The sequence below is a fragment of the Rosa rugosa genome, chromosome 1 (genome assembly GCF_958449725.1).
Source record: "Rosa rugosa chromosome 1, drRosRugo1.1, whole genome shotgun sequence".
Taxonomy (NCBI): domain Eukaryota; kingdom Viridiplantae; phylum Streptophyta; class Magnoliopsida; order Rosales; family Rosaceae; genus Rosa; species Rosa rugosa.
In genome coordinates this window covers 60,200,269-60,223,508 of record NC_084820.1, presented here as the reverse complement: position 1 = coordinate 60,223,508, position 23,240 = coordinate 60,200,269, and the positions used below count along the sequence as shown (strand labels likewise).

The window sequence follows — 23,240 nt, the reverse complement described above, 5'->3', positions numbered from 1 at the left end:
TGGCGTTAGCGCCTTGCCTACCTCTGTGTAGGGTGGCGCTACGTTCTCTTGTAGGGACGTCCTTCCTTGCAGGCATATTTGCAGCATATGTGTGTGATCTTGTCACTTTAATAGGGATCGAGATGAGACATAGTGGGGACAGACCACGACAATTCCTGTCGTTCCTGCTGAACATTCATGTTCTTATCTCCCCCTAACGACGGGGAGACTGTCTCATCAAAGTGATATTTTAAGGAGATCGCCTTGCAAGGGCATTAAGTGGCGGACGATTGTTGGAGTCTCAAATCCAACTGAGTTGCTCACTTGTTTTGAAGGACCTATCATAGTGCGCTGTGGCGGCGCAATTGGCACATAAATGGCTCACTCGAATGTGCGTAAGTACAAAATACTTGTACCCAGCCACTAGCTGTAACGCTGAGATACATTGAGTGGCGGTAGGTCGGAGATGATTTAGCATAGTTGTATGCGATATTACATCACCCCAAGCGGTTTATAAGGAGATTTGGTGCGCATCTCCAATGTCCAAACTATCATCGTAGTTATTTCCGCGAGACCATTTGGGTGTGTATATGGGAATGTGATGTCCAACATCTCCCATTGCAATAACCATCGAGACTCTTCGATGTAAACTCTCTAGCATAGTCAAACCCGATTGACTGAATAGGATGATCCGGGGAGTGAGCCCGTTGTCATATGATATGTGCTAGGAGTATAGCATAAGCAGCTTTTACATATGGACAATGGCACAACACGTGACTAGCGTGTTTGCGTGTCAACCAACAACATGAGATATTTAAACGTCCGCAAGTTGGTTGAATGGGTCCATATATATCAATTTGGATTCTTTGTAAGAATGGTATTTAGTGTCCTTTGCATAGGATGGTCTCGATCCTAACTTTGCTAAAAATACAAGCTTTGCAAAATGAATGATATCCGTGTATTTTAATAAATGGATCATCATATCATGACCTGGATGTTCCAACCGGTCGTGCCAAAGCTTATATGTGTCAGAATCCCATAAGTCATCTCTTTATGACATGGTTTGATTTAATGACTTGAATAGTGGCTGCATGTAACCCACTAAAGCGACACATAAGTTCCTCTAATACTCGTTTATGTCCGTAGTCATTAGAGGTGATGCAAAGGAACTCTTATCCATTCTCACCATGTGTTTTCACATGAAAACCATTGGCTCTTTATATCTTTCAAATAATAAAGTTCGGATTTTAACACATGTCCATGACATTGAATAATAATGCGACACTTTATTAATAGTCAATGATTACATCAAAGTTTTCCAAAGTCTATTCCAAAATCAAACTTTAGACAAATTGTAGTCACTCAATCCGTTTGGTAACTCCAATAAAATATGACCAAGTAAGTAGAGAGATGTTGGTGGAGCGAGGCTCGCTTAAATACCCCGATCTCAATTACTTTCCTAGACATCATATTTCATTGGGTGCGCCACTGAGAAAGAGTTAATACAATTGTCTTTTATTGACTAAGGCACATTTGCCTTTTTTGGAAAATAGAAAAGACTATTCTAATCAAAGTCTGCGGCATCCTCGTGCTCTTTATTTGCAGCTTGGAAGTCTTCAGTGGTGAGAGTGATATCTTCACCATCTTTAACTTCAGCAAGATTGATTTCTTGCTCTCTCAATTGCCTATACTCCTTGTAGCTTGCAGCTAGTTGGGTACTTCCATGGCATTGCTTGAACCAGTGCTCAATTGATCCACATCGATGACACATGTCATTGTGGTTAGCTCCCTTTATTTGAGGTGCAGGTTGTGCACGTTGTGGATATGACCAAGGAGGGTTGCTGCTACTACCATATCTCATGGTGCGACCTCCACGGCTAGTGTTGCCATATCCACCTCTCCCACGTGTGGCGTTGCCATCCCGTGTGCCCGCTCTATAGTTGCGGTTTCCTTCCTTATTGGGGCGGTTATATGGACTTGTTCGTCCTCCATATCCCTTGTTAATAGGGTACCGCTCCTTGCGCCCTCTTTTGGGTGCAATATAATTCGCCTCACGAACGCTCTTGGTTCCTATGGGCCTTGAATTATAATTCTTTACGAGAATGTTGTCGTGCTTTTCAGCTACCGACAAAACATTTATGAGCTCATTAAACCTCGCAAGTCGTCCAGCATTGAAGTCAGTGCGATATTGCTTTGATAGTATAAGTGCTGCGACAGGGAAGGTGGAGAGAGTCTTCTCAATTAGCTCTTCTTCTGTGAGAGGTTTTCCACAGAACCTCAACATGGCTTTGAGGCGAAGAGCTTCTGAATTGTATTCAGAAACAGACTTGAAGTCAGTGCGATATTGCTTTGATAGTATAAGTGCTGCGACAGGGAATGTGGAGAGAGTCTTCTCAATTAGCTCTTCTTCTGTGAGAGGTTTTCCACAGAACCTCAACATGGCTTTGAGGCGAAGAGCTTCTGAATTGTATTCAGAAACAGACTTGAAGTCGGAGAAGCGTATATCATTCCACTGAATCTTCAAGTCAGGGAGGAGGGTATCTTGGATATTGCCAAAGCGCTCTTCTAGCGCTACCCATAGCTCTCTTGCATTCTTGATCGACATATACTCCAACCTGAGTGCTTTGTCCATATGACGTCGCATCAAGATAATTGCTTGAGCATGCTTTATGGGTGTTCGATAGAACACAAGGCCCTGGTGAGGCGCTTGGATTATGGGCAATATCTCCATCGAAGTGAGATAGTTCTCAACATCGGTTACCCAGCTATGGTATTCCGAGCCTGTTGAGTCAAGCATTGGAAAGTCAAGTCTAGGTTCATTCGACATCCTGAGAATAAGAAAAGAAGATATATTAGTTTCGGAGCTAAACTTCCACGAAAACTAAAATAATAAGATTTCCGAGCTATGCTACCAAGAAATCAACTTCCAAGAATATTTAGATTAGACCGAAACAATGATGTTTATATGGTCATAAATCGATGCTTACGGACGCTCTTAGTCCGAAGTCTTATGAACACTCTTAGTTCATTGATTACGAACGCTCTTAGTTAGTATAGCGTGAATCCCCACGATTTAATGCTTACAGACGCTCTTAGTCCGAAGTCTTATGAACACTCTTAGTTCATTGATTACGAATGCTCTTAGTTCGTATAGCGTGAATCCCCACGATTCCGCTTTCTGATTATAAGTTCCCGAGAAAAACAAGAGAGGAAAAAGAAATTAAAACTCAAAAGCAGGAACTTTTAGTAAGAAATACCTCGAAATAGTGTTGTCGAAAAATCACCGAAAAATGTCCAAAGAGTTGCCGGAAAAGTGTCCGGAAAGTCGCTGGAAAAGTGTCCGAAAGTCGCCGGAAAAGTGTCCCGAAAGTCGCCGGAAAAGTGTCCCGAAAGTCGCCGGAAAAGTGTCCCGAAAGTCGCCGGAAAAGTTGTCGGAAAGTCGCCGGAAAAGTTGTCGGAAAGTCGCCGAAAAAGTTGTCGGAAGTCGCCGGAAAAGTTGTCGGAAAGTAGCCGAAAAAGTTGCCGGAAAGTCGCCGGCAGGTGGCTCGGCAGATGGCTCGGCAGCTGCTGCGCAGGGTCTCGGCAGGTCTCGGCAGGTCCGCTCAGCAGGTGTCGACAGGTCCTGCGCAGCTGCTCGGCAGGGCTTCGACAGCAATTCATCAGCGGTCCAATTTTTCCGGCAGCCGGTTCAAGCCGTTTCCAGCCGGTTCTTGTGGTTCTGAGACCGGTTCTGGGCTCCTTGGATCAAGGGCTTTGATATGTGGTAGGGTTTGAGGGTTTTTTGTAGGTTTGGAAAAATGACTTCGATTGGATATAAACTTCCTCTACTCTTTGTCGATTTTCGATTCTAATTCTAGAGCAACATCGTGCTGATAACGTGTTGAAGAACAATCGAAAACTAAACAGAGAGAAGGAGAGTGTAGATGGAGAGATTGAAGAGTGAATTGGTGAGTTTATTCTTCTCACATTTGAGGGTTTATATAGGGATAAAAAGCATAGAAAATACATTATTATAACCCCCACATTCCATTACACTTATCTTTTTACTATTGTACCTAATACATGATATAGACATTAATAGTATAAAATCAATTACACTATAACAATATCAATATATTAACAATGATATATCAGTTTTATGAAAATTGAAAAGATTGCAGAGAATAGATAATCATGCTATTGCAGTCAATGAGCCAAAACACGCAATATATTGTCATAGAATCTCCATAGATATACTGAACTACTAGACCTCAGATGCTATTGTTAAATATACAAAGCATTTAAGTACTGCAAAGCAGGCACCCTGCCTATTTGGTTTCCTTGTATGAGCAGTCAATTGTCACCACCATCCTACAACAGCAACTGCAGCCCAAGAAAGCCATAATCTAAGATTAAAAATCCCTTACTTGCTACTATCACCTCGTGCTATGCACAGTATGAGCGGATCACTTTTGTCAGTTCACAAAGGCAACTAATCAAGTTCCAACACAAGGGTTCCGGGAAATCGAGGCTGCAAGAGAGAATTCGATAATCAGTCGTCAGAATCATGCAATTAATTTATAGATTAATGGTAAGAAAGATCACGTACGAGTGAAAAAAAAGCATCTCAACTCTGCTCCAGGCTTAACCCAACATTTTGAGAAGGTGGTCTTCTACTTGACAAATATCAAACTTGTATATATGGATCAAGGAGCACTTGGTTATGTTAATAGCTAAAGTTTAGGCACATCCTATGAAAACAGATACTTAAGAGGAGCACCTGTGAAACCAAATTTATGATTACTTATCACTATTGCAAATGCACACATGGAATTAAAAAAACAAAAGCAGCCGTGATGTGAACTAAATAACGAATCTAGTAGAATCTAGTAGTTTCAATATAATCTCAGGAAAACTGCAGCAAGAAAATTTGATTCAGATAGGCAAGCAAGAAAACTCATCCCTGCTCAACTCATTGCCTAAGCAGCTACTCACAGTCAACAATACTGTGATACAAAAATTTTACGATTTTACTTCTACACAAGTTTGATTAACCTGAATGATAGATAAGCCAAAAGCAACAGGGAGCCACAGTTTTCAAATAAACAACAACTGGGCCCTGATAATTTAATTCAAAGAAAAAAACAAATGGTCACAGAATGCCATTTATTTGATCACTACAGACCATACTTATCCTTATATAATATATCAGTACTCAATTCCATGTAATTATTAATAAGGACCACAGGGAAGAAACCATACCTTCAAATTTATAGCAAATGAGATGAGTGACTTTGCTTGCCACCAATGGTTTAGAAAACTGAGCACCCATTAAACCAACCATTGTCTGACAAAGAAAACAGAATTAAAATGTATGCTGGCTGCATTTATGTTGCAACTATCCAAAAGGGCTAAAACCCGAAGCATACCATAATGTCATCTCTATCTTGTCCTTGATATCCAGTCAAGCACATTAATAAATTCTTGGCACCGAGAATACCATTCAAATGTTTGAGAGGTCTGTATATAATCTGCACAAAACACAACAGTATGCAAATCCTCAATCCAGGCTCCAAGGTTTTTAAATTTTCTGGACATATGGATATAACATGAAATTGTTTAGTGCAATAAGAACAAACTTGCTTAAGTTCTAACCACAAAATTATGGGGAAATAAGATGAGAAAAGATGGGATGGGAAACTCACAGCAGCAGCATCAAGGGGCAGTCCAACATCAAAACTATGAAGAACCCACAAAGCCGTGACAACCGTTTTGCCGTCCTTTCGAGCAGCAGCACACACAGGATGGTCCTATACACAATCGCGTAGGAGTTGAGTAATTACAATTTAAGCTTGAGATGCAATTTCATAATGGGAAAGTAGAAGCAGTATGTCTCACATAGGCAATCCTATCCACAATGAGGTGAGTGCAATTTGGGGAATAAAGACCAACATTAGACCCACCGCAATCTAGCAGCTTAGATCGAACCTACGCCACTCAATTAACACAAAATTAAATACACAAAATTTGATCTCATAGATAGATATGAGGAAGAGGATTATTAATACTATCATACCACATTTTCACATTTGCCGACTGATCCTATAAAACAACATTGATATCTAATTGAATTCTCCATTGAGTTGCTCAACCTACTTTGAAGACTCAAAAAGCACTATGTATGGTACAAACTACAAAGTAGAATTACGTGGGTTCTTGCTCACAGAGGAATAGTGTCTGCAACTTACTAATGTTGGCTGGCAAATTTATCCACCTAGGGGCAGTGGAATAAAAGATTGTCCATTCTCGATCAAGTTGAAGTATCCACCTGAAATAACACCTGCACACTCAACAAACACATCCCAAAATTGTTATACTTAAAATGAATACATAAATTCAATTACCATGAAATTACAGCATGAACTCGACCCTCATTAGTCGCCTTTATAGATAGCTCAGTTTCTCCACGACTCTGTGGCCGTTTCGAAAAATAAAATTCAAAGATCTTGAAGGGTTCCGACAGCTGGAAGAACCAAAAACTGAGTACAAATTAAACCACTATTCATCCCTACGTTATTAAAGACTAATATAATGTCATTACCGGTTTCACTTCATCTGCTATAGCATCACAATGAAATGCATATTGTTGTGGCTTAACACCCAAAACGTCCTCAAACCCGGTCAGAACAAGATGAATCCCATCACTCACTTCTGCCTTATTACTGCGTAAATCACGAAGTTTCCACAAAAATGTGCTCTCAACCAACTTACCAAGGTTAAAGCATTGCAAAATGAGTTTAAAGTACAAAACTTCAATCACATTGTAAAACTCTCTGCATCTCCACATACCTGACCGTAAGTGGTTGCTCTATACGACACCATTTCAGGACTCTCCACCAACAATATGTCATGCGCATGTTGCAGAGAAGGTATCAACCCTTCACCTAATAACTCTGAATCCAATATCTCACTAACCTACACATTCAAACACACAGATCTTGGAATCAAAACGGCAACGTATTACCATAAAGAAAGAGAGAGAGAGAGAGATGCTTACAGAGATCGGAGACTCCAGTGATGTAAATGAGGATGGCGACCAGTCCTGTGAGGGTATGTAGATGCTTTCTGAAATTGAACAAGAAAGTCAAAGAAAGACGAAGCAAAATAGCATATGAAAGCACAAAAAACCAAAAGTTACAAAAGCGAAAGAGCTTGAAATACCTGTGAGGGGGAAGTCTAGGGTGTCTTTGGGGACTGGAGGTGGTTTGTTTTGGAGCTTTGTGCGGAGGTGGCGGCGGCACTCGGAGAGTGAAGAGGTTAAGGACATCGAAGCACAGCGCCACCTCGTCGGCGCAGCACAGCCCGTTCGCCTCCACCTTCTCGGACACCTTCGTCTTCTGCATCTCTTCAATTCACCCTAGTTTGAAGGCGAGGAGGAGAGAGAGAGTGGATCTAGGGCACTCTATCTCCTCCATCGCTGAATAGGATTTGGATTTCAGGGGATAAAGAATAGAAGCAAGGAGATCGAGAGACTGAGAGGGGTTTCGTGGAGAGGGGGAGAGAGAGGGGTTTCACGATTGAGAGAGCTCGAGAGATGGGTTTCGTGGAGGAGGGAGAGAGAGAAGAGTTTCACGACTGAGAGAGCTCTCGAAAGCTTAGGTTTCATTTTGTTTCATTTTTCTTTCGGACACGATATGGCCGGCTAGGGGCTAGGGGCTATAGGGTTGGGCGGGATAACTTCAATAAATTCTGAAGTCGCTCACACAACAGACACCTAACAAACTGTTGTAAGAGTGCATTACATAAAATCAAAATGCCAAAACGTACATGAAGGGAAATATGCCGCCTACGACATTTTGGCTCAAAATGTTACTTCTCAAGTCGATCCCACAACAGAAACACAATACACTGTCGTAAGAGTGTATGACATAAAATCAAAATGTCAAAACATGAAGGGAAATCTGCCGCCTGCTACATTTTGGCTCAAAATGCTGCCGCCTATGTTCCCACTTCACACAACAGAAAAGTATAACTTTTGTTGTCTAATTTCTACAGTTTGCACAAGGTTTACCTAGTGGAAGATATCCAAGCAAGCTTCCTCAAAATTTGGTGTCTAGTTTTCAATCACACAACGGAAAATATCAAGCACCGTTGTACTAAGTACCCCAAATTTCAGATTTCAAGAGGCAACCAAGACTCGAGAGTGGAAGGAAATCTGCCACTAAATTTTTAAGACTCAGACAACGGACAATACTTAATTGTGTTGTGCAATGTAGTCCTAAGAAAAAAATTATCACTTTGTTGACATTCACACAACAGAACATTACTAATACTGTTGTACAATAGATTTTACTTAAACACACAACATAAGATTTCTGTTCCGTTGTGTGATTAACTTTTTGTAGTAGTGAATTGAAGCTCTCAACGACCACCAAGTGGACATCTTCTTTATACTATTAAAGAAAGTTCACCCGTTGGGTAACTGGGTTAGGGTCATTAGGTCACTGGATCACTGGATCAGACATTGTAAAATGCTTTTTGATGTTTGTTTGCACCCGTTGGGTCTGGGTCACTGGGTCAATTTCTAATCTTACCTGGGTCACTCTAGCTCAGTTTTTAGGTCAGGAAACTAACCCAAAGAGTGACCCCATAATGACTCAGGTCAGTTTGGAAACTGTCCAGTGACCCAGACCCAAAGGGTGAAAACAAGTATAAAAAAGCAATGAACGGTGTCTGACCTAGTGACCTAGTTCACAATTATAGCTTTCACAGTCTGCCCTCCCACTTCTAACCGTCCACGTCCTATGAATCATATTCGTCGTCCTCTGGAGCTCTCAGAATCAAAGAATTAAGGCTTTCAGCTTCTACAGGTTTTAGAAACATTATTGCGATCCTTATCATACATGCATATAGTTGTTTACAAATAGCTTTTAGTTATTGAGGATTAATCTGTTTTTTGTAATTACAATTGAACTTTTTGTTATGATTAAACAACATATTTATGTGATTGATCTCCAACAGCTGAAGCACGACATAGTTTGATTTGGAAATTGGAATCGGGGAAGATTGATTGGAATGTTAGGTTACTTACACTACACCAAAAATGTTATCAGACAACGGCAGAAAACCGTTGTGGGATTTGGAGACCCACCGTTGTAGAGTGAGCCGTTGTCTGATGAAAAATCAGACAACGGTTATGTGTTATAATTGTTGTGTGATGGCTCGGCAGATGCCATGCACAGCTGCGCAGCAGTTGAGGGGCTGTCTTTAGACAACAGAACTTGTTTAAATCCGTTGTTTGTTAAGCTTGTCAGACAACAGAACTTGTTTAAATCCGTTGTTTGTTAAGTTTGACAGACAACGGAGGTCTAGTGCTTTCTGTTGTGTGAGAGTAAATTAGAAGACTTAATTTTTGATAAAAACCATTGTCTGATATATGAGAAATTTGTTGTATGATCATTTAAACAACCATTTTACCTAATGAACAGTAGTGATCAAATGGAAATAAAATTTGATGCAAACCATCAAATGAACTAGCAGTACTTCAACCCATACTTTAAACTTCAAAATACATTGGATCCACCAAGATATATTTGTATTAGTCATTGTTCCACAAAGTCATGAATCAGTGACAATTTATTGTCTTACATTGCATCAGAGACAAAAACATAAGTGTGCTAGAAATGGATCAATGATTATTGGACTATTTATGATTGCTTGCCCACTTCGGCCACTACTAATGCCTGCTCATGCTACTCCTCTTTTCTTTCTTCTGCTTCTGCCATCACTGTGATGTAATGTTAGTTAACAAGCCAAGGGAAGGAAACCTTTAAACAATTGACTGAGAGAATAAATTAACTTCTCTGCAATTGAATAATCTACAACCACAAAGAAAAACATCAACTTATTTCAAGAAGCTGCATACAATATTCCCACATCAAAAGCCACGCTACACATGAGTAGCTACATGCAAGAAGCTGCAGAAAAAGACAAAAGAAAAGGACTTGCATCTACATCTCGTAATGCAAACCCCAGTTTGGAAGACAGGTGATCTTTCAAAACCAAACTGTGGGACAGTAATATCATTTGCACAACTAGAATCCATATGTCTTATATACGACAAGTGATTGCCACATAATCAAACCATAGGCCCTAGAAATAAGATCTTGATACTTCTTTAAACTAACAAGTTTCTTGCTAACCCATAATCAATTCAGAATTAATTCAAGACCGCAATCAGATGAGATAACTTGCCTTTCAATAGACTCTGCAACATACTCTAATGAATCACTGAGGGAAGCCAGCAATATAAGCTTGTTGTCATCACGAATCAGGTTATCCTTTGAAATGGTTAAATATATAGCATCAATTCATAATCTTAATATTAAAGGAAATGATCACTACTTCATTAGCAACCTCACAACTAACAATACATGCAGACAATTTAAGTCCGACATCTTTGACTGCCATGTTTGACTGCCCAAATGCATTTGATAAAACACAAACTCGGCAATAGTTTTACAGAAGAAATCAAAAGCACAACAGACCAAATAATCTACAAATAAAACAGAACTGCTTCCTAAAAGTGGAAATACAAAACTGCAGAGCAAGACACTGCCACTAAACACTTACTTAATAGACAATAACAAATTACACTCATCATAAGAAGCACATTGGAAAGTCAAAGATGCACAATGAAGGCACATAAGAAAAGTAGCCAAAGCTTCAATAAGCCACATGCATGGATGCAGAAAATAAAAGAAATTACATACATGCAACAGGAGTACTTAGTTGAGAACAAGAAATAAACTGAGGCATGAAAACTAAATCTTTTCCTTTGCAAATGCATAAGACCAAACCATGGGACTGAAACTAAAAAGTAAAACCTGACCTTATAAAAAGTCACAAACAATTTTTTGCAAGTTATAAACAGAAAGTGTTGCAAATAGAGAAAAGGAAAAAACAGGAAAAAAAAAAGTTACAAGTTTCAAGGATAACGTTCATTAGAGCACAAAATAAGAAAAACTGAAAAAGTTAAAGACTTGACCATGGACTTGGAACAATCGCTACGTTTAAAACTCTAAAAATGTAATCTTGCCATAAAAGTCTAAAAATGGAATTGGAAATCTCAGCACAAGAACAAAACCCCAAAAAATACAAAACAAGCACATGCATTTCCATGAAAACCTATAAATGCTAAGAATACGGAAAAAAAAAATTACTACCTTAAAAGCACAAGAAAACCACTTCCTAAAACCCAGCGCCGTGTCGCTTCCGCATACCCTGCAAAACAAACAGAGATCGATCATTGGTCTCCTTTGGGTTATAGGATGCCCTATTCCGGAAATAAACAAGCGTCACTATGTCAAAAAGGCCTTCAGACGACAGAACTGTTCTGTCGTCTGAACGAACAAAAATGTGTCGTCTAGTACGATGTCGTGTCTTGGGCGTATCGAACGACAGAAGAGTTCTGTCGTCTGAAAATTCAGACGACATAAAAAATGTGTCGTCTGATGAGTTTTGCATTTTGGGAACATTGTGATCTGTTTCTTTAAAAGCATTCAAACAACGGTTTTGTATTGTCTGATAAACAAAACAATGACATATTTTTTGAAATACTATTCTGTGAAGCATATTGCAAGACTTATTTGTGTGGTCTGAATGCCCTTAAATAAGAAATATGAAGACTCATATGTAGTGTCTTGTCTCATACAACAACACTTAAAGGTTGTGCTAATTTACTTTACACGACAATTATATGTGGTCGTAAAGTGTATCAGAGGACAATTAAGTGTCGTTCTATAGTTGATTTGTATGACATTTAAGTGTTGTGTGAAAGATTTTTCAATTATACATATGTGATGTTGGGAAATGGTTTAGACAATAGATTTCTGTTATGTCAATCTCATTACGACGACAATTTACTGTCGTTTAAGATTATTTAGACGACAAATTTTTGTAGTCTGAATATAACAAGGACCACTAATAGTACGTGTTTTATATTGTCTGTAATCATGTCCAATCACACTTATTTGTTGTTGTTATACACTTTAGCCAGTACTTTGAACTAACTTATGTTGTTGTTTTGGCTTTCAGACTACAATTTTCTGTTGTCCCATTGTCAAACAGACAATAGACTTATTATTGGTTTTTGTTTGTGTCTGTGCAGCTGCAACCACACATTTTGGTGTGCTTTTGTTGTAGCTTGTAGTTTGTGATGACACATTTTAGTAGTCCCCTGTACAATTGGTATGCATGCATTCTGGAAATTAAAATTGGCTATTCCTGAAACCATAAAATCCACATCCAAAATCATTCTGAAAATAATCCATCATTCATCGTCTCGTGTACACAAGCCTAATCATGAACATTAGTTCAAAATGGCCCATATCTAATAATCTAGGCAGCCAACAAAATATATGCATGCAGTACTGCAAGGTAATAAACTAGAAGCACTACACAATTCGGGCAACCAAGTAAACAACATAGCAAAATAGCTAGCAATACTGCAAGTTTGTCCAAGGTTTTATTGATCTTGAACTTGGGTAAATGGAAAAACTTTTGACCCTGAACTGAAGCAAAGCAGTAGCAGCGTGACACTACTGTGAGGGTACCTTATTCAGCACATCGGTAGAGTTTCGAGCGTGACAGGTACCATGGTTACAGTTCCCATAGCTTCTAGGTGGAGTACTGAAGCTTGAAAATTTAATAGTAGAAATGGATTGCTCGTTTGTACACTCTAGACGAAGTTTAGGCTTCTTTTGCTCCTTCAGTTTGCCTCGGTTCTTGGTCTGCCATTTCTCAACATGTGGGTGACTTTCAGAAGATCAATCTTTGTACCATCGCCAGCAAGCTCCTCAAATACCACCAACAAATTTTGGTAGGGCTTGAGCCAATACCGAGGAACATGATACCTGAAACATAGATAGAATATAGGAAATTAGTAAATAGGTACTTAATGCTTTTTTCTGATCCAGTGGTAAACAAGTTTATACATACCATTGTTGAGTCGGTTGGAGACAACCAAATTGGCACTTGTTAATCCTGAATGTACCAAAATAATTGCACGCGCTGCAGTTACCATTAGCATGAACAGTCCAGTATCTTCCAATGAACAATCCAGTTACCATAAGCTCAATTATTCCTTACGTTTTAGTTACCTCTAGGAGTGATATACCATATGATTAAATCAGTGGTTGACCCTAAACTTTATTTAGCATGACATAGTGCTTCATTTGATTGCTGAAAAGTACACACAAGTAGACTGTTAGATCATAATGTCATGGTGTCCTGAAAAGTACATTGCTGCTAGCTCACTGCTTTATTACTGATCCTAGTGTCCTGTAAATTGCTGACTCACTTTGGGACCAGAGCACCCCATTTAGAACATTTACTCAAAACCCAAGGCCAGCTTAGCCCCTCCCCTTCCCTTCCCAGGCCTTAGGCTTCCTTTGTGTACCCAAAACAAGAAGGGAAAAAAAAAAAAAAAAAAAGACGAAGACAAAACACACCAAGAGCGAAGAAGACAAAACACACAAAGCACCAAAGAATCAAAAATCAAAGAAATCAAAGAATTGAAAATTTGAAATAGTAGAGCAATAGAGCATTAACCAATTGAAACGGTAGCTTACAAAAATAAAAAATGAACCAGCAGAGCATTAACTAACACTAACAGACCTGGGATCTCTTATTTTAGACATTAAGCAATAGAGGCGACAAGCTTCATATATAATAAGCATCATCACAATTACTCCTATTTTGGAGCTGTACTAACCTTGTACTTAACACGTCATCATTCAATACGAAAAGGAAAGCAGCATATCATATGTACCAGACTACCAGTAATGAAAATCACTATGATTTACAAAAGGAAAACACAAAACAAAATCAATCCCATCCATAGAAAAACTCACGAAAATAAGCAAAATTAGAAGTAGCTAACTCATCCAAATCAAGACTAAGTACCAAAATTAGAAGTAGCAAACTCATTCAAACAGATACGAAGAAGTGAACAACTGAAGAAAAAATTCTTCTCTTCAAAGTTCAAACTGAAATAGATTCAGTACCCAACTACCCATTAAGTCATTAACCAATTCAAACATCCAATTCAAACTTAGAACTTACCTTAAGAGACTGAATATGATGTGTGATGCACTCTGAAAATAGAACACCAGAGAGATATTTATAAGTAGCCAGTTATGTTTACATGGAAATTTATACATAATTGACAAACGTGTTCACAAGAAAAAAGTGTAAATAATTTCTTTGCCATACCAAGATCAATAGAAACCCAAGCCACATGCATTTAGGTGAAGGGAACGGAAGCATTAAGCGGGCAACACCATAGATGGCAGCTGCAAAGAAATGGAGACACAAGCGTAATGGACGAGGGTTAAGACCAGAGAGAAGAAAAACTGGTCCATATGAGCAGATGCCTCCAAGCCTCCAAGGGATAAGACAGTGTTGTATCCTTCCCATCTTTGTAAAGAGCATAACCAAACACTTTTTGGGCATCAATCGACTCATTTGCACAATTTAGATAAAGATTTTATCTAAATTCTCCCACTTTAGCAAGATGACTATATTTCATTTACACAGATGTAGAACAGCAGTTGCAACCATTTATCCAGGACCTCACAACTCAAATTATAATCAAAGAATCACCAAGTTAACTTGCAGTGTGAGCTCGTATCATAATATACTCACCTTCTCCTTTTGAAGGGTGTGCAGATGCGCTTGATATTCAGTTAGCTTCCTCGATGACAAGTCATGTTCATCAAGGGTTAATGAACTGATCAAAGAACTGTTGAGATGATCGTAACCAGATATTTCCTCGCTGATCTTCTCAATTTGTGTCCTTATATCTGAAAATTGCTTCATTCGTGCCTCTTTCTTCATTTTTAGATTGTCTAGCAGTGGTGCAACAGATGCGAGTTTCTCTTTTAAAGAACTTGATCTCTTTTCTCTCCGTATCTGTAAAATTATGTTGTGAATTAGTAAACATATGCAACTGAAACAGCAGCTGGTAGCCACAATCAGTACACAAGGTTCATATAAGGATTACCAAGTAGAAAAGTATTACCAACATTTAATAACAGGGAAAGACACTTATTAAACAAAATTCTTCTACAGGCTAGAATCTTCAGAACTATAAAAAGCCAAAGGGCATTCTTCCCTACATCTGATAATCGTGGTAAGAAATTCTAGTTGAGAAGTATTATAATCCAAATGTACCCATATAGATCTGAATGATAAACAATAACAAACCTAGCCATTCAATCACAGTATATTAATCACAAATATGACAAATAAATGACCCAAATTGGAAAATAGGAGAGCAAAACTGCTAGTACGAGAACAAAAAATGGTCAATAAATGATCATTTCGACAACAGTATGAGTTTTGATTCTTTACCGGTGAATCAATATTGAGTTCCCCCAGAGTAGCCATGAGAATGGCGAGCTCAGCTTCTTTTGCTGCAACGGACTGATGAAGGCGTGCCTTGGTATTGGCAGCTTCATCAACCTTCCTCCTGTAAACTTCTAAGCATTCCCTTTCCAACTCCAACAACATGCGGTCTTGGTCTGCCGCGCTCTCACCAATGTCATTCCATATTTGCTGCAAAGCAGAAGCACAAAAACGGTTATTGCTGTATCACCATTCACAAAAACGGTTATTTCCGTTCACATTTTCTTTACTTCACGGGAGAGTGTGAAAATTTTGCCAGAAGTACATGGGGTAACAAACATTTTATTAACGAAAACTCGAAAAGTAACCAAAGGAAACACACAAGCACCGTTCTCGTGATCTATGACACATCAAAACTTGCATAGCAGAAAAATAACAGAGAAAATCTTCAAAATTAAGATAAATGAAGTAGTAATGCTGAATTATGGAAATTGGGAAACAAAAGTCAAGAACCCAAAGTTTTAGCAACTTCATTCCGGCCAAGTAGCATCCCTGGTTTATTACCACAGATGAATGAGCATTTTGGAAGAACCAACAGAAAGTCAAATCCCATAAGAAAAACAAGTGAACAGAACCCTAGTCTCAAAAAATCCATTGAAATAGAAAAGTAAAATTGAGGAACTTCAAAATTCAGGAAGACACTTACACAAAAAGCCAGGAAATGAATACAACATAGATAATTAACCGGTCAATTTTACCATGATTACAAGGAAAATAGTGGGAAATTCCAGAGATTGGCGAAACCCATTAGAAGAAAAGAAAAATAGAAATAAAACAGGAAAAAAAAAATCCCTAATATATACAAACACATATTTTTCATAAAAACCATGATCGAGTATACACAATGATACAAAGAAACTGAATTTGAAAACTATGGTGAACAGATCACATTCCACGGAGCCTATTAACTTAAAAAGGTGGAAAGACACATCTACTTTCTCTAATAATTCAAAGAAAACATAAAAGACCCCTAATTTAAAGCTCCATTATGACACATTTTAGCGAAATAATCAATGCTCTCCTTTTGACAGAGCAAAAAAACTTAAAAGTAGGCTGAAAACGCATAATGAAAAAGCAAGCTTCCAAGAAGAAGAAGAAGAAGACCCAATTAGAAAAAGTCACAAATTTTACTGTTTAGAAACAACAAGAAACACAGAAAGTGAAGAAGAGAGAAAGACCTGAAGCTCTTTGAGCAAATGATTGCAGCCACTGCTTGCTCTGAAGCTGATAGTGGAACTCACAAGAGCTAGCATTTTGCTCAGATCTCTGTGACTTACTCAAATTGAAGTTAAGGCAAGTTTCTTGTGAGAATAGATATTGTTCAATGTTCATCAAAATTTAGGTACTAGTTTAGTAATAATCATTCAACTTCAGCAGAAGTATGAAGTTAAATTAAAAAAATTCACAATGCACACAATTCTAGATTAGGTGATTGCTTACCTTCAAGACCCAACTCAATCAATTTGAGATATCCCCCAGGCTGCAATAGCTCACCAACAATTCTGTCTGGCTCACTCAAGACTTTTGCACTCCCAAAATCACAAAGTTTCAGCTGATGTGTGTGTGGATTTACCTGAATATGCACAGGTAGGATTTGAGCATAACCAATAAATTTAATACAAAAAATATTACATGTAGTTGATTAATTTTTGTAAAACCAGTAGAAGTCTTATATAGGTCATGTGTCCAATGGCTCTGCTAAGGAACCCAGTGAATCGGTATCAGACAAGATATCTAGAGTCATACAAAAGCAACCATCCATATGGAAAAATAATCTTACAAGTAAATTTTGAGGCTTGATGTCACGGTGACAGATGCCAATGCCATTCTGTATATAAGCAAGTGCCCGACAGATCTGTACCAAAAAGAAGTTGGGCTATAAACAAGTATAAATAATGAAAGCAAAGAAACATTATAAATTATGAACATAGAACCAAATATACTTGGTGGCCGTAGGTAATATGCTCATCTATGAAGCCACACTTTTATAGACTTATTTTAATCAGAATGCACTAATCAGAATACACAGAAAACAGAGCTTTGTAGTTACTTTTGAACATGGATGAAACCTTTCGAACTGAAATTTAAGACTCAAGGAATGCTTTGCATGTTTAGTCCAATGTACTAAAGATTGAGGACTGACAAGAGAGTAAAAGTTTCTCAAATCATTAATCTTGTACCAAAAGCTGCAAGTTGAAAAATTCTCAGAAAACTGGTAACAAGAAAGAAAAATTCACCAACAATCATCCTTTCAATGATTTTAATCACAACTCTCCAGATTTAAAGTAGACATGCAAAGCTACTATTTTTCAAAATTTCATGTTATTCGCAGTTCAAATGAATGGTCAAACAAGAATCTGAAATGACAGGAACGCTGAATTCTGCAGAATTCCTGAAACGGTGCAGTAACTTCAAAATAGCATAAGTATCTCATTTTCACTCCGTTTTTCATGAAACAAGGTTCAAAATGATCATTGAAGAGTCTATTTTAAGCTATCAAAGACTGAGAGTGAAACAAGGAGTATAGGTTTTTCGAAAATCATGGAATAGCCCACTGGTTCAGCTTGGGTGTTGTCTTTGAGGCATAACTTCAAACACATGGTGTGCAGTAATTGAACTTGACCCTTTCCAGTCCTAATCATCCTAATGGAGTCACCATAGCCAGATAATAATCAAAAGTGCATTCCACAACAACCTTGAATAGATTTAAGAACAGAGATTTAACAGAAAGTAGGTGTTCTTACCAAAAGAAAGTTTCTGATACTGAAGAACTCGATTAAACAAGACCCATAAATTGATTGGGGAAAAAGACTCCCCAGAAATTTAGACAAACAAGCCTTCTGTTTTTCTGCACTACACTACGAGCAGTGAGCCTTGCCAGCAAATCCTTTTGTAGCACCAAGTTTCCCTAACAAGACCAACAAAACAGAAGAAACGTGTTACAAAATTGAAGAACTATACCCAAACTCAAAACCCCAAAACACAAATCAGCTTTAATTGAAAGAAGAAAGAGTTCTTGTTTGACAACATGGAAGAACCCAGTTGAAAAAACCCCAAAACACAAATCATTTGCAGAAAAAAAAAACCCTAAAATCAATCGAAGATTGAACCCCGTCGAAATCCTAAACTACAAAATGATTGAAACCCTAAATTGCTTACCAATATCCGATTTGAAAACAGCTCTTGCTGGAGAGCTCCATTAATACGAACATGAAAGATGAAGTAGAGACTAAGAAGAAGAAGGAGAGACTATGAAGAAGAATAGAGAGAGTGAAAATCGAGATCGGAGAGAGCACAATGAGAAGGAGAGAGGCTGGTGTTTGAGTTTTCTAGTTTCGCGAGTTCTAGGTCGAGTTGAGAGAGTTGAGTGAGAAGGAGAGAGCGCGCGGGGTGATGTTTGAGTAGTGTTTAGTCATGGTCGAACTAAGTGAGAAGGGATATATGTCAAAATGTCAAATAGCACAAGTCAAAATAATTTAGGAAATTTTAAAACAACCCCCACATTTAGACAACATTTAAATGTTGTCTGAATGTCACAACATTTTCCAGTTAACTAGGGCGTGGCTATTTGAGAGGGAAAAGAATCAATCAACTTTTGGATATCCCTCCAAATTTGAGATAGGAAATCACCACCTTCTACAACTATACAAATGTGTTATCTGAATTCTTGCCATTTATCCAAATTTGAGATAGGAAATCACCACCTTCTACAACTACACAAATGTGTTGTCTGAATGCTCACCATTTTTCCAAATTAAACCAGTATGGTTTTAGTATATATTCAGACAACAGAAAAAAAAATTATGTCGTCTGAAAAACTCAGACGACATAAAACAAAACTTATGTCGTCTGATGCGTGTCGTCTGAAGGCCTTTTTGGCATAGTGCGTCACCAACTATTGAAGTGATAGATGGTAAAACTGGATTATTTTGGAACTGTACAGTCTGAAGGTTTTAGCATAGTAAGCGTTGGCCAAACAAGCTAAAAATTTCCAGAAACAAACTTCAACATGTACTGAATACATCCCAAAAAAAAACAAGTAAAAACGATGAAAATTGAGAGAGTTATGTTGAAAACACTTCAGCTTGTCAGAAATTGCACGAAACTGATTTGCATTCCAAGTTCTTTGATTAGGCTGAAAATAACAAGCTTTGGATATTTGGCTTTAGCAATAACATCACAACATCACTAAGGTGATTAGACTATTACATATTTGATTAGAATTCACTGAAATGATATTAAACTTGAGATGCTGAGGGACCACAAAGAACACAATTGGTTCTTAGATTTGCAACCTAAATCTCATGTCCATCCCAAAATTTTCTGATAAGGTAGTCTAACAAGTAATATCCTTAATATATGGAACATATAAATATAAAAGAGAAAAGAAGTACAAGAAAAGTTGCATAAACTTTTACACCACAGATCCTGTTGTCAATTCACATTTGTTTTGGACCATAAGTATGACTAGCAGACATATATCCGTTCAAATTTTCATATGAATGAGTGAGACAAAGCTAATACTAAATATCAATGCAGGAAGCATCACCAAAATTTACAACCTTAGTTTACCAATCACAAATATCTTCAATACCAAGGAAATGACTTACTCAAATTGGGCACTTGAAGAGCTCAGTATTTACCTCATGAAGGCACCCTTGAGAAACTCTCGTTTTACTTCAACATGGTAGCAAGTATGCTCTACTTCCGCGTATGCAATTGAACAACCTCCGTGCTTGGATAAGTAACTGTCATACTAGCAAAGAAACGAGTCAGAACAAGTGATAACCATAACGTAGCACTATAGCAGTGTAGTACAAAATTTTCCATATTAACTTGCATGCAAGTTTTGAAAGTTTTATCAAGTAAACGCTATTTATTCAAAAATTATTTACCATTAACCAAGATAAACTATTAGTATCCAATCCAGTAAGGTATAAGTCAAACAGCTAAGATGATTCTTAATTCACAGTACCATTCTTAAAGTGCAAAACTGACCTTTCATAGGCAGTACTAAGAAGCGCAATGAAGAGGAGTGCAAATAGGCAACTTAAGCCAATTCTCTCTCCCACCCTCTCCACTATAAAACTAGAAAAAAGCGAGGAGAATGCGACCATCATCTACAATCCAGAATTTACTTCAATAGTTGAACCAAACATAGAGAAACCAAAAAAGGTGGGAAATGCCTAAGAGCCCATTTTCCTTCAGTAGATTAACATACAAACATAGCTCCTGTTGTTCTAAAATACAACAAAGTAGGAAAATAATTGGCACACACATATATTTCCCTTTTGAGTAATAATTGCAGTGAATGCCTTTGCTGACATGAAAATATATCATGCAAATCAGTACACTATCAGTGGGCACTCTTTGGAGCATTTGTGTTTAGTAATCATCCCTGTTCTGTTCAGTATTATGCTCATGCAATGAAAAATTAAGGAAATGTCAAAGGTACTTTAGTATATGCAATTTTCTAATTTAAATTATGAAGTGGCAAAACAAAAGGGGAAATCTCAATGCTCAACTTTGTGTAAAAACAGAGATTATATGCTGATAACTCATATCAATAAAATCAAACCAAGAATTAAACAGATGTCAATCCAATAATATAAGAAAATCCCAGAAAAGAAATAGACCTGCTCGAGTTCCAGAAAACATCTGCTTGAGTTCCAGAAATAGACCTGCTAATTGAGTTCCAGAAAAGTCAATCCAATAATAAAAAAAATCCCAGCACAATATACACCCAGATAAAATGAAGAACTACCATTGTGCAAACAAGCAATAATCGGCAATCACCTAAAATAAAAACTGAAACAAAATTAAGAACACCCAGTCTTGAAACCCAAATGCAATCATATAAACCCTAAGCAAACTGAATTGAAAACAAACCAAATTATGCCCAGAAATCAAGGTAAAACAACCAGATCTATTAATGAACTAGAATATGAAGCAGAGATGGAGGCCGTCGAGTTTGGTGTCAAGGCCGATTCGGAAATCAAATTCACATAAAATCTATTAAGGAATGAGATCGAAGATGATATACTAGGATATGATTGGTTAGCTGTAAAGATATGCATAGTTAGGTTTTGATTTACTACTATAGTTATTCTTACTTTTACGTAGGAAGATCTGCATGGAGTTGTATATAAAGTCTGTAATCTTCTTTGATTTATTATCAATTGAGAATATATTCATCATCAATTTCTTTATGGTATCAGAGCGGCAACGCTTCTGAGAACCTAGAAACCCTATCAATCCAACAAACACACTTACAACCTTTACCTCATGGCTGGAGACGAAGAGAAGGTTGTCGTTGAAAAACCTCTCGAACAACAGACTTCCAAGAATGCTGCTCCATGGGAGAATTCCAATCACCCGCTATTTCTCCACCATTCAGACCAGCCAGGCGCTATGCTCGTTGCGCAGGCCTTGGTGGAAGATAACTATACTACATGGGAACAATCAATGCTTATGGCACTAACTATCAAGAATAAGAAGGGCTTCGTCGATGGAACTCTGGCGAAACCAACTCATAATCCTTCCGAGCAACTGCAATGGGAGAGATGCAATACTCTGGTGAAAACATGGCTGCTAGGAGCCATGTCGAAAGACATATCCAACAGTGTGATACACTGTAAAGATGCACGAAGCATGTGGCTGGAATTGAAGGAGAGGTTCTCACAGGTGAACACAGTTGCACTATTCCAAATTGAGAGTGTTATTCATGGTTGTGAACAAGGAGGTACATCTGTTACTTCATTCTTCACCAAACTGAAGGCATTATGGGATGAGAAGGACTCTCTCTGCTCTTTTCCTCCTTGCAGTTGTGATGCTGCTCCAGAAGTCAAATCCTTCATGGAAACTCAGAAGACAATGAAATTTTTGATGGGACTGAATGAAGGATTCGCACAGACTAGAAGCAACATCATTAGCCTTGATCCTCTACCACCACTGAACAAGGCATATGCCATGGTGCTTCGTCAAGAGAAACAAGCAGAAGCAATTGCAAGCAAGAGTGGATCAATGACAGAAGCCTCGGCCTTCGCAGTCAAGAGGCCAGAGAAGTATGAACAACGAGAGAAGAGTGCTCCATCTTTTCCTCGTGATACACAGTTCATGGGAGGAGACAATAAATATTGTGAAAAGTGTAATATGACAAACCATTACACAAAAAATTGTAGGGCACATCTCAAGTGCACCAACTGTGAGGGCAATGGTCATACCTATAACTATTGCAGAAGAAGAAAGAAATTGATGGGAGAAGGGTACAACAATCCAAAGGCCAATCATGTTAGTGCCACCAGTGAAGGAAAGGAGGATGCAGTGAGTTTTCCACTCTCCCAGACAGAGTGTAATCAAATGATGGGGCTGCTAAGCCGTCTCCAAGCAGCAGGGAACAAAACAAGGGATGAAAGTCAGTTGCTGGAGATGCTGAACATCAACAAACCATCCACGACCAACTTTGTGGGTAATGTACCAAACCTTGAAGATATCTCAGGTAAAATTTGTGCACTTTATCGTCATAACAAGGATGTAGTATGGATTTTGGATAGCGGGGCTAGCGACCATATTGTATGTAGTGCAGAATTTCTTTCTACCTGTTATCCTGTGCACAATAGAACTGTGAGATTACCAGATGGGAAAAGACTTTCAGTATCTCACATTGGGACAGTGACTTTTTCATCCCATTTCACCCTCCACAACGTTCTATGTGTTCCCACATTCTACCTGAATCTCATTTCGATAAGCAAACTTGCTTTAGATTCATTTTATATCACCATATTTCTCAAGCATGTTTGTTTTATTCAGGACCT

General features: G+C 38.2%; 2 protein-coding genes and 4 long non-coding RNA genes across 14 annotated transcripts; all 6 read right to left on the bottom strand.

The window, feature by feature from the left end:
* Positions 1-4,168: 4,168 nt before the first annotated feature.
* On the bottom strand, positions 4,169-7,678 carry LOC133743452 (protein arginine N-methyltransferase 1.6-like). Of its 8 annotated transcripts, XM_062171417.1 has the most exons (12): positions 7,180-7,678; positions 7,016-7,083; positions 6,808-6,933; positions 6,560-6,724; positions 6,363-6,481; positions 6,207-6,286; positions 5,857-5,946; positions 5,664-5,768; positions 5,388-5,489; positions 5,221-5,305; positions 4,568-4,738; positions 4,169-4,489 (listed from the first exon to the last, which is right to left on the bottom strand). In XM_062171417.1, the coding sequence occupies exons 1-7, from the start codon at positions 7,283-7,285 to the stop codon at positions 5,936-5,938; spliced, it is 675 nt and encodes a 224-aa protein (XP_062027401.1). In that variant the 5' UTR covers positions 7,286-7,678; the 3' UTR covers positions 4,169-4,489; positions 4,568-4,738; positions 5,221-5,305; positions 5,388-5,489; positions 5,664-5,768; positions 5,857-5,935. The 8 variants fall into 8 exon arrangements, 5 of the variants coding, with proteins under 5 accessions (XP_062027401.1, XP_062027381.1, XP_062027384.1 ...); XM_062171397.1 differs by lacking the exon at positions 5,857-5,946; XR_009863140.1 differs by lacking the exon at positions 7,180-7,678 and having other exon boundaries at positions 6,207-6,481; positions 6,560-6,680; positions 7,016-7,030.
* A 2,122-nt stretch (positions 7,679-9,800) lies between these two features.
* Positions 9,801-11,220, bottom strand: LOC133743443 (uncharacterized). Of its 2 annotated transcripts, none has more exons than XR_009863103.1 (2): positions 11,184-11,220; positions 9,801-10,298 (listed from the first exon to the last, which is right to left on the bottom strand). It is a non-coding gene; the product is annotated as an uncharacterized LOC133743443 (long non-coding RNA). The 2 variants fall into 2 exon arrangements; XR_009863100.1 differs by lacking the exon at positions 11,184-11,220 and adding an exon at positions 10,392-10,686.
* Positions 11,221-12,306: 1,086 nt separating this feature from the next.
* Positions 12,307-14,107, bottom strand: LOC133743436 (uncharacterized). The gene is made up of 3 exons (XR_009863098.1): positions 14,083-14,107; positions 12,958-13,200; positions 12,307-12,872 (listed from the first exon to the last, which is right to left on the bottom strand). It is a non-coding gene; the product is annotated as an uncharacterized LOC133743436 (long non-coding RNA).
* A 306-nt stretch (positions 14,108-14,413) lies between these two features.
* LOC133743426 (65-kDa microtubule-associated protein 6-like) lies at positions 14,414-16,822 on the bottom strand. Its single transcript, XM_062171370.1, has 3 exons — positions 16,605-16,822; positions 15,373-15,576; positions 14,414-14,931 (listed from the first exon to the last, which is right to left on the bottom strand). The coding sequence occupies exons 1-3, from the start codon at positions 16,677-16,679 to the stop codon at positions 14,650-14,652; spliced, it is 561 nt and encodes a 186-aa protein (XP_062027354.1). The 5' UTR covers positions 16,680-16,822; the 3' UTR covers positions 14,414-14,649.
* A 120-nt stretch (positions 16,823-16,942) lies between these two features.
* LOC133724490 (uncharacterized) lies at positions 16,943-18,719 on the bottom strand. The gene is made up of 4 exons (XR_009853736.1): positions 18,586-18,719; positions 18,171-18,334; positions 17,207-17,281; positions 16,943-16,999 (listed from the first exon to the last, which is right to left on the bottom strand). It is a non-coding gene; the product is annotated as an uncharacterized LOC133724490 (long non-coding RNA).
* Positions 18,720-19,631: 912 nt separating this feature from the next.
* LOC133714178 (uncharacterized) lies at positions 19,632-21,127 on the bottom strand. Its single transcript, XR_009848485.1, has 3 exons — positions 21,063-21,127; positions 20,425-20,546; positions 19,632-20,174 (listed from the first exon to the last, which is right to left on the bottom strand). It is a non-coding gene; the product is annotated as an uncharacterized LOC133714178 (long non-coding RNA).
* Positions 21,128-23,240: the final 2,113 nt, after the last annotated feature.

Excerpts from the sequence above, each read along its gene's own strand:
- LOC133743452 (XM_062171397.1), bottom strand. The coding sequence starts at position 7,285 with ATGTCCTTAACCTCTTCACTCTCCGAGTGCCGCCGCCACCTCCGCACA. Across the intron at positions 6,725-6,807 it reads GAGCAACCACTTACGGTCAG|TTGGTTGAGAGCACATTTTT; the intron begins GTATGTGGAGAT and ends AACCTTGGTAAG. Across the intron at positions 6,482-6,559 it reads TAGCAGATGAAGTGAAACCG|CTGTCGGAACCCTTCAAGAT; the intron begins GTAATGACATTA and ends TGGTTCTTCCAG.
- LOC133743426 (XM_062171370.1), bottom strand. The coding sequence starts at position 16,679 with ATGCTAGCTCTTGTGAGTTCCACTATCAGCTTCAGAGCAAGCAGTGGC. Across the intron at positions 15,577-16,604 it reads ATTTGCTCAAAGAGCTTCAG|CAAATATGGAATGACATTGG; the intron begins GTCTTTCTCTCT and ends TCTGCTTTGCAG. Across the intron at positions 14,932-15,372 it reads AACTCAATATTGATTCACCG|ATACGGAGAGAAAAGAGATC; the intron begins GTAAAGAATCAA and ends ATAATTTTACAG.